We start from the raw sequence: 14,363 nt of genomic DNA, 5'->3' as shown, positions 1-14,363 counted from the left end.
TTAGCTTTGTTTGTGCTCTGAAGTTCAAGTTTCCCTTCCTTCCAAGCATGCCAAGCCCCCTTCATTCTTAACGACCCTCCATAAATACCATGATCTTCCGTTCCTTTCCCTTCAAATAAAAATGTAAACAAATGCCACCCGGCATACTTTGGGGGCTGGAGCCTCAGGAAAATGAGCAATTGACACCAAGGTTCTGGGACTCTATCAAGCCCAAGCTGCAGTTACTGGAGAGTTTGGAAATCAGATCCTGGGTTAAGAGTCCTTAGTAATCCAGGTGCTGGGGTACATCCCTGTAATTCCAGAGGCTTGGGAGGCTGAGGCAGGAGGATTGCAAGTTCAAGGCCATCTTCAGCAACTTGGTAAGGCCCTATGCAACTTAATGAGACCCTGTCTCAAAAAAAAAATTAAAAATTAAAAAAGGGCTGAGGATGTAGCTTAGTGGCAAAGTGACTCTAGGTTCATGTTCTGGTAGCAAAAAAAAAAAAAAAAAATGACTCTTTGGTCTCCTTGCACGGACCATGAATATGATCAGAATGTCCATTTTCACTAAATACCCAGTTTTCAACTTCAGGGGGAAAGCTGTGGATGAGAAAACGAACATACTGATGTTTATTTCTCATGTTCTGGACTTTTGGTTTCAACGAACACAGAAGCTGGTGGAAGACCTTCATTTCTAAATGAAGACGGAATGCTTCCAAAGCAGTTATGAAGACTCTAAATTAGAAACTAAGTGTTGTGGTTTGGATCTTAAATGTCTTTAAAGGATCTCGTGTTGAAGACGTGGACCCCAGACAATGGCAGGATTGGGAGCCAGTGGAACCTGTAGGACAGGGGGGCCTCGCAGAAGGAAGTGAGGTCGCTGGGGGCACGGCCCAGCTCCTCTTCTCCCACGCTCTACCACTGAGCTATACCTCCAGCCCTTCAGTTGTTTCTCTCAGGTATTCTGTCAGTGAAAAAAGGCTGACTACCACACTGATGTCTCCAGCTTTTATTGTTTGAAAAAAGTGGCCTTGATGGAGACACCTGAGGTTCCCACCTAAGGACCCCAGAGTCTTCTCTCTAGACCAACAGTGGTTCTCAGGGCTACTCCCAAATGGCTGCTCAAAGCGCTCACTTCCTCTGTCTCTCAGTTCTACTCGGCCACTGCCGTTTCCACGGTGACTTCTTACATGATAAATGAGTTCACTGCGGCCGCTGCTGCTTCCAGATTCATGTCACTCTGAAATACCAACACGCATTACTTCATTTTGCCTTTTGATTAGTCTGGATCTTGTAAAAACTAATTTCAAAAACAAGGGAATAAAAACAATTGGAGTTGCTTTATAAGCATAATCCGAATAAGCAGGAAGTGCTGACACAATAGTTAATAGGTATGTGAGTAATTCACTTAACTTTCTGGTTTATATCCCTGAAAGAAGCTAAAGTAAAAGGTCGGGAAGCAGTATAGATCAGATGACTTCAAAGATTCTTCCAGAGCATCAGTTCTAGGATGTACTGTCTGGGTTCACATTCTCCTTTAGCCCATTTTTTTTAAATATATTTTTTAATAATGTTGTATTTTTTTTACCTTTATTTATTTGTATGTGGTGCTGAGGATTGAATCCAGTGCCTCACATATGCTAGGCAAGCGCTCTACCACTGAGCCACAGCCCAGTTTTTAACACCTCCCTGAGAATATACATTGCTAAGCCATTTCAGGAACATTATGGAGAGAAAAATGATTATGTAATGCATTTTTGCACTATATGATATCTAGCACATTTTCTGGAAGGCTCTTGTTCAACAAAATAAAACTGACAAAGATTTCTTTCCATCAATCATTTCCTCAATTACTTTCACTAGAAGACTCAGCTGAATGGTTCAAATTAGAATCCCCTGAGTGTCAAAGCTAATGGATCTCTGCTCCACCAACAGCTTGAAAGCCTGATGTGGTTTCCTTAAGGACCCAAAGTCCTCGCTGATGGTTATTGGTCAGTATAATCTCTATTCTCTGGATTACAACCAGTTAATTCTTTGTATATTGCTTCCTTTTCAAGGCTATTCTCCATGCCCCCACCACACACACACACCACCCCCCAAATACTACTGTGGTACTCTTTTACAAAACCATCAATAACCTAATCTAATCCTCGTGTCACAGATCAGGCAAAAGGAACTTCATGGTAGACATGAAGTTTAAAAGAAAAAGAAAAAAAAATCAAAACAAAAACGAGGGCAAGAGATGTGGCTTAAAGCATTTGTCTAGCATGCATGAGGCCCTGGGCTCAATTCCCAGTACCACAAACAAACAAACAAACAAATAAGATGACTATCCCTGAGCTTCCCTAGGTTGGGCTTTGGAACATTCCTTCCCAGTATGAAAATATTACAAATCAAACTAGAATTTTATGTTGTCTTAAAACATCCAATGCAAGTACTTCTCTGAGTATGTTACTGCATGCCGTCTCTTCTCTTTCTCACCGTGATATTTTAGACTGAGAAGGCAGATTTGCAAAACTGAATGTGGTTTTGTAATACTACTGGGATTATATTTCATGACCAGTAGGGGGAAAATATAGCAAGTGACCTCCAACTAGCAATTTCCTTAACAGGTAAATGAATGCAAGTGGTTAGGAGGTTGAATTGGGTTTGAATAGCCTGAACAAAGGAATTCTGTCATGAAAAACAGGCAAACAGCCCATTCTACTGAGGAACATAAGACTAAAAGACCTCTACTAGCCGTGGTCAGTAACTGATGAATGTCTGTAAGCTCTAGAAAAGCAGCAGCAATGGAACATTTTGGCTCCATCTAATAAACTTCCCTCTAAAAGATTCTGGAGAATTCAGACAATGAAAACAATGGAAAGATCCAGAGGCTAGTCTGAAAAGCCAGGCTCCAACAAAACCTCCCGCTGCCGGTCATCCCGGTACTGGAATCCTTGTTTTGAAATCTATGCAAATATCCTGAAAAGGGTAATGAAATTTTCATTTCTCTCTGCAGGGATCAGCTAGCTGTTCTTGGGATTCTCCTGCTAAAGCAAAATGCCACTGCTGGAACCCCTGCAAGAAGAGATCTTTCCAGAATCCCCAAGGAAGACTTCAGAAAAGACCTGCTCCACAGGTAAACATGAAAGTCAACTCTCAAGCTCAAATACCCTTCCGCCTGCCAAAAGAAACCCCATTCATACATGGTAACAGTGCCAGCAGCAACACGACATAGAAGAAAGTCATGGGATTTTTAGCCATAGTTATATAAATATGAGCAAAATATCTTAGTCCTTCACATTTCAGGTACCTCTACTCCATGGTTAAGACCTAAACACTCGTCTCCACCTCCTACGGTGGCTTCCTATAAGTATCAAGGAAGTGGATGTGTCCAGGGCAGCACTGAAGTGTGAGGGGTCAAGCCCAGGCCACTGGCATCAGCTACACACAGATGCTGTCTGTGTCACCAGTTTTTCATCCCTGGACAGACTGCTTAACCCGCTTCGGCTTAGATTCCTCATTTTAAAAAAAATCTTGTTGTTGTTGTTATTATTATTATCATTATTATGGTAAGGTTCTTTCTTTTGTTCTTCAAACCTAGAGCTTTGCTAATGCAAGGCAGATGCTTTGCTACTGAGCTACGTCCTAGCCCTAGATTCCTCATTTTTAAAGAGAGAATAATGATGGTATTCCAGCTAGCAGGGTTATTTTCTTGATAATTAAGCAAGTCAGTCAACACCAAGCATCTAGCATATTCCCATGGCACAATAAACATGCAACAAATAATACAGTTATTGGAAACTGGCTAAGACCAAATCCAGCCTGGCACATAGAAGAGTTCAAAATAGGTTTGATGAATGAACAAGTGATGACAAGCTAATCACATTTGACAGATTATTCCTTTAGCCAAGGTTTGTTCCCACCTTGCTTTCATGTTCCTAACACAAAAGCTAAAATTTAGGACATAGGCTAAGTGAAATAAGCCAATTGCCAAAGGTCAAATACTATATGATTCCACTCATAAGAGCTACCTAGAGTAGCCGAATTCATAGAGACAGAAAGTAGATTGGTGGTTGCCAGGGGTAGGGTGGAGGGGGAGTGTTTAATGGGTACAGAGTTTCAGTTCTACAAGATGAAAAGAATTCTGGAGACAGTGGTGGTTAAGGGTTGCCCAACACCATGAATGCACTTAATGCCACTGAGTTATACATGGAAAAATAGCAAATTTGTGCTATATGTATTTTACCACAATTTAAAAAATAAGTTAAAAAAGAAAGTAGGCACTCATGGAAGATGAGGTTAATTTAGTGTCTGTTAATATATAAACAACCAGGCATTTGAATCCACTCTCAATTGTCATGCTGTTTCTGTGCCAGTCACTGGGGTGGCACCCTAGCTGGAAGACACTCTCCTTGGCAGTCTGCAAACACCGGGAAGAATCCCCAACCATTTCCTAGAGCTAACTGTAGTTTCCCAGGAGAGGGCCTCTGCTTTTTATTTTTAATATATGCAAGCAATAGCCCTGCTCAGAATTTAAATTTCCTAATTATAATTGAGTTCCAAAAAATTAAACGGAGATCATTAGGAAAATACAAGATGAAGTCATGTTGATAAAGGAGCCATCGTTTTCCTGCAACTGTTTCTAATCCTCTGACTCTGTCTGGACAGATTCCTGAAATTATGGGACCAGTTCTGTGGGGAATTATAAATGGGTTCCGTTGTTTGGACCCGTTGGAAGCCGAAATAGATAGGAAAAAAAAGGGAGAAACCAATGGAAGTGACTGATAAACCCGGTGGAATGACATGGCTTTAACAATGACCTTGAGGTCTGAAAGCTGAGTTGAAATCCTGGCCCAAACATTGAATGGCTGTGTGGGGCCCTTAGCATCTGAAAATAAAGGAATTGGAAAGATGATTTCTAAGGTCCCGTTCTAGCTTAATCAATTTGAGATTCCATTAAAACACCCTGTCAAAAAATTCAACTTTGATGAACCACCTTCCCCCAAGAAATCTTATTTGTTAGTCCTGGATGAACATGTCATGGGCCATCAAGCAGAGAATGCTGTGAACATGTTATCTAGCTGAAGACAAAAAAGTGTCCAAGATGATGCTGGTCAAGAAAATCAAATAACTCCAACAAGAAGAATTCCTAGGACAGAGAGGAGATGCTCTGTTGAGTGGTGAGATGGGGTGGAGCTAGACTGAAGGATGGCTCTGCTCTCTTCCCCCTTCAGTCCCCAGTTTTCCCTCCTGCCCACTCACCTGCGTAGGAAGACACGGGGGAAATCTGCAGAGGGTACAGCTCACTCATGCTGACTGGCTGCTCATCACTCTCGGTGGTCACCTCCACAACTTGGCAAATGTCTGGCGGATTAGTAACGATCTCTTGATCCTCGATGGTGCTGTCCAGATGGGACTGTCCTACAACTTCAAAGGAAAGAGAACCATCATGCACCACTGTCTTCTGCCCTCACAATTCTCATACACACTCTCAAGAAAGAAAATCTTCCCCCACAGAGACAGCTTGGCAGCCAGGAGCCAGATTCCTGGTCACCACATGTCGCCTGCCATGAAGCTGAAGAACAGACCGGAGAGCTGGGTTAATATTTACTAGAGAAGCCTCCTACCGTCACCTGGCTCCCAATACAAGGTGGTGGTGTCCTACCTAGATCATCAAGAGTTTCAAACTCAATCCAGTCAGGCTGGATCCAGACCTAATCCCAGGCCAGATGTAACTGTGCTTTGAACTTGACCTGTTCCTGCTCTCTGCTTTTGCTCAAGGAATATCCTGTACTTATTTTCTAAGAACTTTGGTCCAGAGAGACGTTATCAAACCTCAATGAGAAGAAAAACCATGAAAATCCACCCCATTGTGTTATTTTAAGTCATGGGGGAGGGGGCTCTATCCATACTCTCAGCTTCTTCCTTCTCTGAATATGACCAATTGGCCAAAATACCAAAACAATGTTAAAAGTTGGCTCTCCAATTCTAACAAACATTAACTGCATCTCCAAAACAGAATGCTAAGATGAATTCTGACCATCGCTAGCTTTGCAACTGCCTCAATATTTTTTTTATTAAATTTTAAATTTTGAAACAATTAAAAACTAACATTAGTTGTAAGAAATATTACAGAGAGGGTAGGAGCTGTAGCTCAGTGGCAGAGCACTTGACTAGCATGTGTGAGGCACTGGGTTTGATCCTCAGCACCACATAAAAATAAATAAAATAAAGGCATGCTGTCCATCTACAAAAACAATTTTTTTTTTAAGTTTAAAGAAAGAAAGAAAAAATACAGAGAGATCGTGTGTGCCCTTTAGTCTATTTCCTCCAACGATACCATCTTATAAAAACTAGAATTTGATATCACAATCAGATACTGACATTGGTGAAAGTCCACCATCTTGTTGAGATCTCCTAAATTTTACTTGTGCTCCTGTATGTGAGTGTGCATACTTAGTTCTATACAACCTTTATCACATAGGTAGTTTCAAGTACCTACTACTACAGTCAAAATACTAACAAGTTCTGTGAAAGTATTTCTCATGTCACCATACCCACTTTCCTTCAGGACCTCCCTGTCCACTGTCTTCTCTCTAGCCCCTGGCAACCATTCATCTGTTCCATTTCTATATTTTTGTTATTTCAAGGATGTTACATAAATGGACTCATACAGTCATCCTTTGGGATTGGCATTTTTCACTCAGCATAATTCCCTGGAGAGTCACCCAAGGTCCTGTGTGTGTGCCAATAGTTGGTTCTTCTTTATTGGCCGAGTGAGGTATTCCATGGTATGGTGTACTTCATCTGTTTAACTATTCACCCACTGAAGGATGTCTGGGTTGATACCAGTCTTTAGCTATTACAAATAAGGGTGCTATGAACGTTGGTGTTCAAGTTCTGCATGAACATAAGTTTCCATTTCTCTGGGATAAATGCCCAAGAGGTGCAACTGCCAGCTCATATGGGAATTGCATGTTGAGTTTTACAAGAAACGGCCAAACTGTTTCCTAGAGCGGCTGCACATTTATATTCTCACCAGCAATGACTGAGTCATCTAATATCTCTGTGTCCTCACCAGCATTTAGCATTGTCATTATTTTTTATTTTAGCCATTCTGATAGGTAAGTAATGATACTCCATTGTGTTTTTAATTTAAATGTCCCAAACGCCCTGTCCTAATTTGACAGAGAATTGACCTTATACTCCTGTTGGCAGTTGATTAGATGAAATGTCCCTGAAAATTGGCTCCAATTAATAAAGGAGAAGATAATAGCATAGTAATTGGGAGGTACAGCAGTATTTTCCCAAGGTCCTCAAAAGCATTCGCCACCATAATCAATGTTATACTAACAATGTGTGTAAGTTCTTTTAACATTTAAACCCATGAGAATGACAGGGAAGCCATCATTATCCTGTTAAAGATGAAAACACTCCAACACAGAGAGGGAGAGTGTCCTGTTCAAACTCACACAGCTTGGATTCTATGCAGTGCCCTTTGTTCCTGTCCTTTTCCTCCCACTTCTACAACTATACAATATTCGGGTTAGGCAGAAAGGAGCCCCACTGCCGTCTCCTGGAATTGGGAACTGGCTCTTGTTTCAGTCACTCAAAGTTTCTTATTGGCGACGAGTTGTTTTAAGTCCCTGTTGTAATTACTTTGGGGGTGATGAGAACCTTATCTGATTTCTACTCAGGGAAGGTTTCAGAGTACAGTGGGAATTCCTAGGTTTTGTAACAAAGAAAAGAAGGCACCCAAGAGGCTGGGAACGGGGCTGGGGATGTGATAGGATGTGACAGGAGTTCACAAAGCCACAGCAAACAGAATGGAAGGGAAATGGGATTCTGTTAGGTTTTCCTGGCAGGGATATAATTAAAGAAGAGGCAAGCAGGCTATTTATGGCAAGCAGACTCCCAAATTCTGCTTTCACCCTTCAGACTATCCCATCTGAGTGTGAGGGCATGGATTATGCAGGTCATCAGGCTCCGACTGAGTGCCCACAAGGACCCCTCCCAAGGTTTCCTTTGCCATTTCTCCCTAGTCAATAAAGTGGCAGGAAAAGAAAACCAAGTCCTATCCAGTCCTAAGAGGCACTTGGTGGGTGGAGACAGAAACCAAGCAAGCACTGTGTGTGTGTGTGTGTGTGTGTGTGTGTGTGTGTGTGTGTGTTTGAAGAGGGAAGGCACCATGCAAAGTCGAGGCACCAAGGCAACAAAGGTCTCATGGAGCACCTGCTTGCAAGGTCCCTGTTATCCAGTACCAGGAGGGGCGGCAAGAGAGCCCCAGGGACAAGAGGGTTGCTAAAGAGTCTAGTAGGCGATTGGGCAGCACCGAGTGAGCTAAAGCTTACGGCAGTGAATATGGAGAAGGAGGGGAAGGCAAGAGGGAGAACACGAGATGAAAGCTGAGGAGCTGGAGTATTTCTTTCCAGTTCAAGGAATTCAGTGAGAGTGGGAGGTAGAGCAATGGGAGTTTATTGAGGGCCACAGCCAGTCGGAATGGCCCCTGGCATTTTGCCAATAGTATTGGTTGAGAGGCGAGCCATTGAGATGATGCTGGATTGATTCAATTGTATATTAGACCTTTACTGTTCGCTTTGGCTCCTCTACTTTGGAGTTCTCTCGGGGATTCCTGGAGAGTTCACATTGGTTGGGGAAGTGCCGGAGGAGGGATTTCCGGTTGGTAGTTCCTGGAGGAGCGGTGTGGGTGGCGTTTGGGAGAGTTCCTGGGGAGCGTGTGTGGAGTGTGCTGGTGGAGTTCAGAAATAAAGTTTGTTCCTGCTTCAGTGGCTCGTGATTTGAGCCCAGCCAGACTGTGGCAGGAGTTATCCAGAATGCCCATTTTCTGGAGCCTTCTTGATCACTGCGGCACCTACAGACCTGTGTCTGCTCTGCACACCTCTCACTCCCCGTCCTTGGAACTCAGCCCAAACCACACCATGACAGGACCTTGTGGCATTCCTTGACTTTCTGTTTCATATTTCTTGTTAATTCTGTAAATTTTCACTTAACTTTTAAGCTGTATATACCATATCTCTTCAACCCAATCATGGCTCCTGAGAGCTGAGAACCAGCATTAGAACTTTTGCATCCTGTCAGGACACATGCTTACAGGTGGCACCAGGGAGGAGCGACAAATCTCCGCCCCAAAAACACATGAATGGAAGGTTGAGGCTCACAGGCTGGAGATGGGATCGTGCAGAAATTCACAACTTGCAAATGTGGACTGTGACAATCAGTGCTTTCTAGAACGTTCCAAGATTCACAGCCAATGGACTCTTTTAAACCTAAATGCAGCAATGAAGACCTAGCAGGCTATGCTGCTGTGGGGGGGCTGGGGGAGAACATGTTTGGGGGTGACAAAAATGTTCTGACTGGAGTATGGTGGTCACACAACTGAGTGTATCTGTCAAAACATTAAGAACTGTACCCCCAAAAGGAATCAGGGGCACTGTATTTCACTTAACATATATGATCTCAGATGAAAAAAGCAGATCAGTGCCTGTACTCAAATTTTAAGAATATCCCGAATGCTGGTGACTAGGACAGAATAGTAGTAAGCTTTGGTTTTCTGGGCCAAGATCTAGAAAGCCCGTTTTTATAAGTACATTATCTCCGAGGCCACGCTTCCCCCGTGGGAATTCACTGCTGCATGCCTCAGTAAGGGATGAGCACTCCTCTCCATCCCAACCTCACTGAGGGCACTTCAGGAAATTTCCAGCTTGAGACAAAGCCCCTGGGACAAGCAGGGAAATCAAAACATTTGAGATTCTCTCTAGATGCGCTTCACTGCCATCACTAATCTGTCTCTCTCTGTGGCCGTCCTCTGGGCACTGGTCAGTGACCTGACTGGAAATATGAACAGGAAACCTAGCTTCCTGAGCTCATGCCTTAGCCTCTCCTGCCTATCTGTCCCCCCCTCCCCATCTCTCAGTCCTACAGGTAAGGAACAGTCATGATCCTCATTTTAGACATAATGAAATAACAGCATGAGAACTAAATACCTAATTAGAGGTCAGACAGCCAGGAAGTGGCAGAACCAGGATTCAAGGTCAGCTTAACCTGACCCCCAAGTTTCTATTCCTCTGTGACACAGTCTCAAAGCATTAATGAAGTTCAGCCTGAGCTCCTCTCCAGCTTTCTAAGCCCCTCTGAGGGGAAAAACTTGCAGTTTCACCTTAATGAATCTTTGAGCCCCTAACCACCAGTGACATTTCTTTTCAACAGTTCTCTAATGGCTGGAGGAGCTAGAAATCCACCAAACCCCTCCAGCTTCCTCAGATCAGCATATCATGCAAATTCAGCCACAGGAGGGTAATTTTATCTCAATCTAGTTGCTGAGAATTACAACAACATTATTCATGGCTGGTTACTGATGAACCGGTTTGATAGCTTGAAAGGTCATTCTTACTTTATTAACAATTGTTGACTTAGTGTAGGGCTCCACCTGAGAAAGCAGCTCACTCCCAGGCTTAAAAACTGAGACTATTAAAAACAGAAAGGCCCTTGGAGGTGGGTTTGTCCTATCGTTTTACATTTGAAAAAGCTGAAACTGGAGGCCAGGTAAATTGCCAAGGTCACCCAGGTGGCCACAGAGTCGAGAATTAAACTGGCCAACAAAGCTTATGAAATCAGACCATCAGCATCAACCACAGGGTGAAATTTCTCCTGGACCTTACACGAGAATGTGAGCGTTGGAACCATTAATACCAGCTTATGGAGGCTACTTTTCCTACTCAAACACACTTTAATTTGATTTTGATAATATCATAATCATATTTACCACCTTCTACCCAGAGAATGATTCATCCATGTCTCCTTTCTTCCTCACTAAATCTCTGTAAGGTAGACAGGATCAATATTATTATTTCTGTTTAAATATATATTTAAATTTCTGTTTATATATCTTTATTTCAATTTTAAAAATAATAACAAGTGTGTTATTATCAATTTATATGTAAATTGGGTGTCAGAGAGGTTAGGGCATTTGCCCAAGATCTCAGAAGTAGCACGAGCAACCAAGTCCTTTAACTTCTAATCTAGTGCTCTTGTCTTTATAAAATACAGCCATGATCTATATTTTGTAAAACATAACCACTACTGGTTGAAGAGCAATGGTGGGAGAGACGAGGGTTAGCAACTTTAGACACAGAGGTCAATCCTTGTGTGGGTTTGCTGCCCGGGCTGCCTGGGCTGCCTGCTATCCCCACCTCAATGGGCAGGGACAGGCACAGGCACCTGTGACTCCTGTGACTGGTGGGGCGGGAAGCTTCACCATGTGAGAAAACACATCACTTGCTACTATACAATAGGGGCCAAACACTGCTTCCCAGTAAAAAACTCAGCAGAAGCTGGGCGTGGTGGTGCATGCCCGTAATCCCAGCAGCTCGGGAGGCTGAGGAAGGAGAATCACAAGTTCAAAGCCAGCCTCAGCAACAGCAAGGCACTAAGCAAATCCGGGAGACCCTGTCTCTATGTTAAAATACAAACTAGGGCTGAGGATGTGGCTCAGTGGTCGAGTGCCTCTGAATTCAATCCCTGGTACCAAAATCAAAACAAACAAACAAACAAAAAAAACCAGCAGAGAGTGAATCAGTGTCTCAGGGGTCAATGATTTGGGAGCAAAAATTTGAGTATGAGACATGTTCAGGTGGCAGCTTCACTTAGCAACAGAATTGCCAGAGCCTTAGTGGCTGCTCCACACTAATGAAAGCCACCACCAACCTCGTTTTCCCTAATGGCCACATGTGGGTTGCACTGTTTAGAATAATTCAAGTTTAAAAATAGGCATAAAAATCACGGGCAGAGACCAGGTGATGCCAGCCTTGGGGAGATCTTGGGCCTTTGCCTTGGGGGCAGTGGTGACAGGGTACTACTGGCATTTGAAACAAATCACTCTGTTTAAGGAATGAAAGGGAGAGAGCAAACGAAGCCCAGGTGAGAGCCACAGTACAACTAGCAACCGTCAGAACTGAAAGGAGGTGGATTTGAGAAACACAAGAAGGAAAGACTCATGAATTATCAATAACGTGGAGACAGCAAGGAATAGGGGGAAGGAGAAAAAACATCAAGCCTCGGCTTGGGATTGTGGCTCAGCGGTAGAGGCACTTGTCTAGCACATGGAAGCCTTGAGTTCGATCCTCAGCACCACACAAAAATAAATAAATAAAATAAAGGTATTGTTTCCAACTATTTCCAAAAAATAAAAAGTTTTTTTTTTTTTAAATAAAGCCTCAAGAAAAGACAACAGGTTCCTTGATAAATTAAAACTTCATAAGGTTGAAAAAACAGCTGCCAAACCCCAGCAGCAGGGCTCCCAGTTAGCACACAGAGACTGTCCTATCCGTGTGCCAGGCTGTCCCAGGCCCATTCTGCCATGGAAGAAGAAATATGCTGTCCCCTGTGTGTCGGAGGGTACTGGGGTCTTGATTCACTCTTCACATGCAGCTTCATATGGCCAAGAGTTTTCCATGGGTCCTGATAAAAGTGGATGCTCTGTCTCTGGCCCCTATCCCTAATAGCTCGGCCCTCCCAGGGGAAGTCCCAGGGCACAGCTGCTAACCCTGTGAAAACAAGCACGGATGATCTCTTAAAAGGGGTGTCCTCCTTCTAAAGAACCACCCCAAAGCTACTTCCTATTCTATAGATGCAATTTCACACCTTAAGCACCAGGAACAACAACAGGAGACAATAGAAATGGAAAAAATGGAATCACACCTTGACGCTGGGTCTCATTAGCACCTTTGGTCATCCTCAAAAATCACATAATTCTGGTGCCGGAGGCTGCCACCCTGGAGTTCTAACTGGGAGGCCTTCATAGGGGACACCAAAGTGGGTCTCGACATTGTGAATCTGTTCTCCCCTCCTTCTGCCCCCCTCTATTGACAGCTGGGTTTCTAGGTTGGGCTAAAAAAGCTACTTAAACTTTGCTTTAGATAAAGTTAGTCAAATTGAAAGCAACTGCCAGGAGTGTGCACTCAAAGCTGCACTCTGGGCATCCAAAATTAAGACAAAATTCAAAATACATTACTTCCTAATTGCTGTTATGTCTAGTTACTCTGGTTTTGCTTTATGAACTTCAGAGTGATGAATAGCATCTTTTGTTTCCAGTGATCTTTGCTTTATGGAAGGGTGGGGTCGCCTTTTATCAAGCAACACAATGGGACTGTAAAGTACTGCCCAGGCAAGTCAGACGGAATGTCCTCTGCACCTGCAAACTTCTTAGGCTGGCCTGGAGAGCATTTCCATACAGCTCAGCAAAAGCACTGCTAACCTTGGCAAGAGGCCAGCACGCACTGTCAGAACAATTCCACATGTTGCTGGCTTCTTCCATTTCCTAAATCAGAAGTCAACACACACAAACAACAAAATTCAATGCTAAAGAAATTTAAAAATAAAAAATAAGGAGTTTTCTTTTTTTCTTCCCTCCTCTTAAAGGGAAATCGGGGATAGGTCTTTTGGGTGCTAAGCTTGGGCACTTAATAAGACAGTAGTGAAGGGACCTTTGGAGACTAGTTTCAGTATGGAGACATCACACTCCTCTCTGGTACGCACAGGTGGATAATTCTGAAAATACATCCAGCTGTTATGGAGAGAGTGGCAAGACCAGGATACAGCCCTCTGACAATTCCTGGGTGTGTGTTTCTGTGGTGCATTGTGGCAAGAATAAAAGCAAAACATTGCAGCAATGAAGCAAGAGTTCATTTGTCAGGGCAACAGTACCTTTCCCATTTTACACAGTTATTCACACAGAAAGGAAAACAGCCAAGTCTGTCCAGAATAAGAATGTACTAGTCGGGCTGGGGTTGTGGCTCAGTGGTAGAGCGCTTACCTAATATGTGTGAGACACTGGGTTTGATCCTCAGCACCACATATAAATAAATGAATAAAATAAAGGTTCATCAACAACTAAAAAATATGTATTTAAAAAAAGAAAAGAAGAATGTACTAGTGGCTGGTCTTCCACTGGATTCAGTTATTGATTTTCAATCCATTTTCCTAAAGAGCTCTGAGACAACATACATACTATCATATTAAGTACTCATTTCAGCTTCTGATTTTAATCTTATAAATGTAATTCAATAAAGTAGGATGAAAACACCTTATAGCTTTCACCTAGGGGCCTGAACAGAAAACTGAAATGATGTCTGGGTTCAGAAACCCAGGACCTGAAAGCAAGAAACTGTCATTTTTATATAGAGCATTTTGCAAGGTAAAGAGAGACAGAGCAACAATATCTCAAATGCCAGAGTGGCCTTGGGATGCAAATCCCCGTGTTCCTCCTCTCTCACAACAAATCACGATGCCAAAGATGGCTCATTAATAATCACATGGGAGGCTGTGGGGAAAGAGCACTGTTAAGTGCTCATTGTCTGAGATGGTACCACAGTGAGCAACGA

The 14,363-nt window shown here is 43.0% G+C and overlaps 1 protein-coding gene across 6 annotated transcripts in view; it reads right to left on the bottom strand.

Annotated features, from left to right (window-relative positions):
- Positions 1-14,363, bottom strand: part of Irf2 (interferon regulatory factor 2) — an 86,724-nt gene that overhangs the window by 5,399 nt on the left and 66,962 nt on the right. For 5 of the 6 annotated variants that reach the window (XM_026400603.2, XM_026400601.2, XM_026400605.2 and 2 more), the window contains exon 7: positions 5,227-5,391. In XM_026400603.2, the coding sequence (XP_026256388.1) occupies positions 5,227-5,391 (165 nt within the window). The remainder of the gene's footprint in view (positions 1-5,226; positions 5,392-14,363) is intronic. The other variant, XM_026400602.2, reaches the window with a different exon arrangement.

The sequence above is a fragment of the Urocitellus parryii genome, chromosome 14 (genome assembly GCF_045843805.1).
Source record: "Urocitellus parryii isolate mUroPar1 chromosome 14, mUroPar1.hap1, whole genome shotgun sequence".
In the NCBI taxonomy this organism is placed as follows: domain Eukaryota; kingdom Metazoa; phylum Chordata; class Mammalia; order Rodentia; family Sciuridae; genus Urocitellus; species Urocitellus parryii.
Note: the sequence above shows the minus strand (reverse complement) of the source record. Positions and strands in the feature narration are given on the sequence as shown.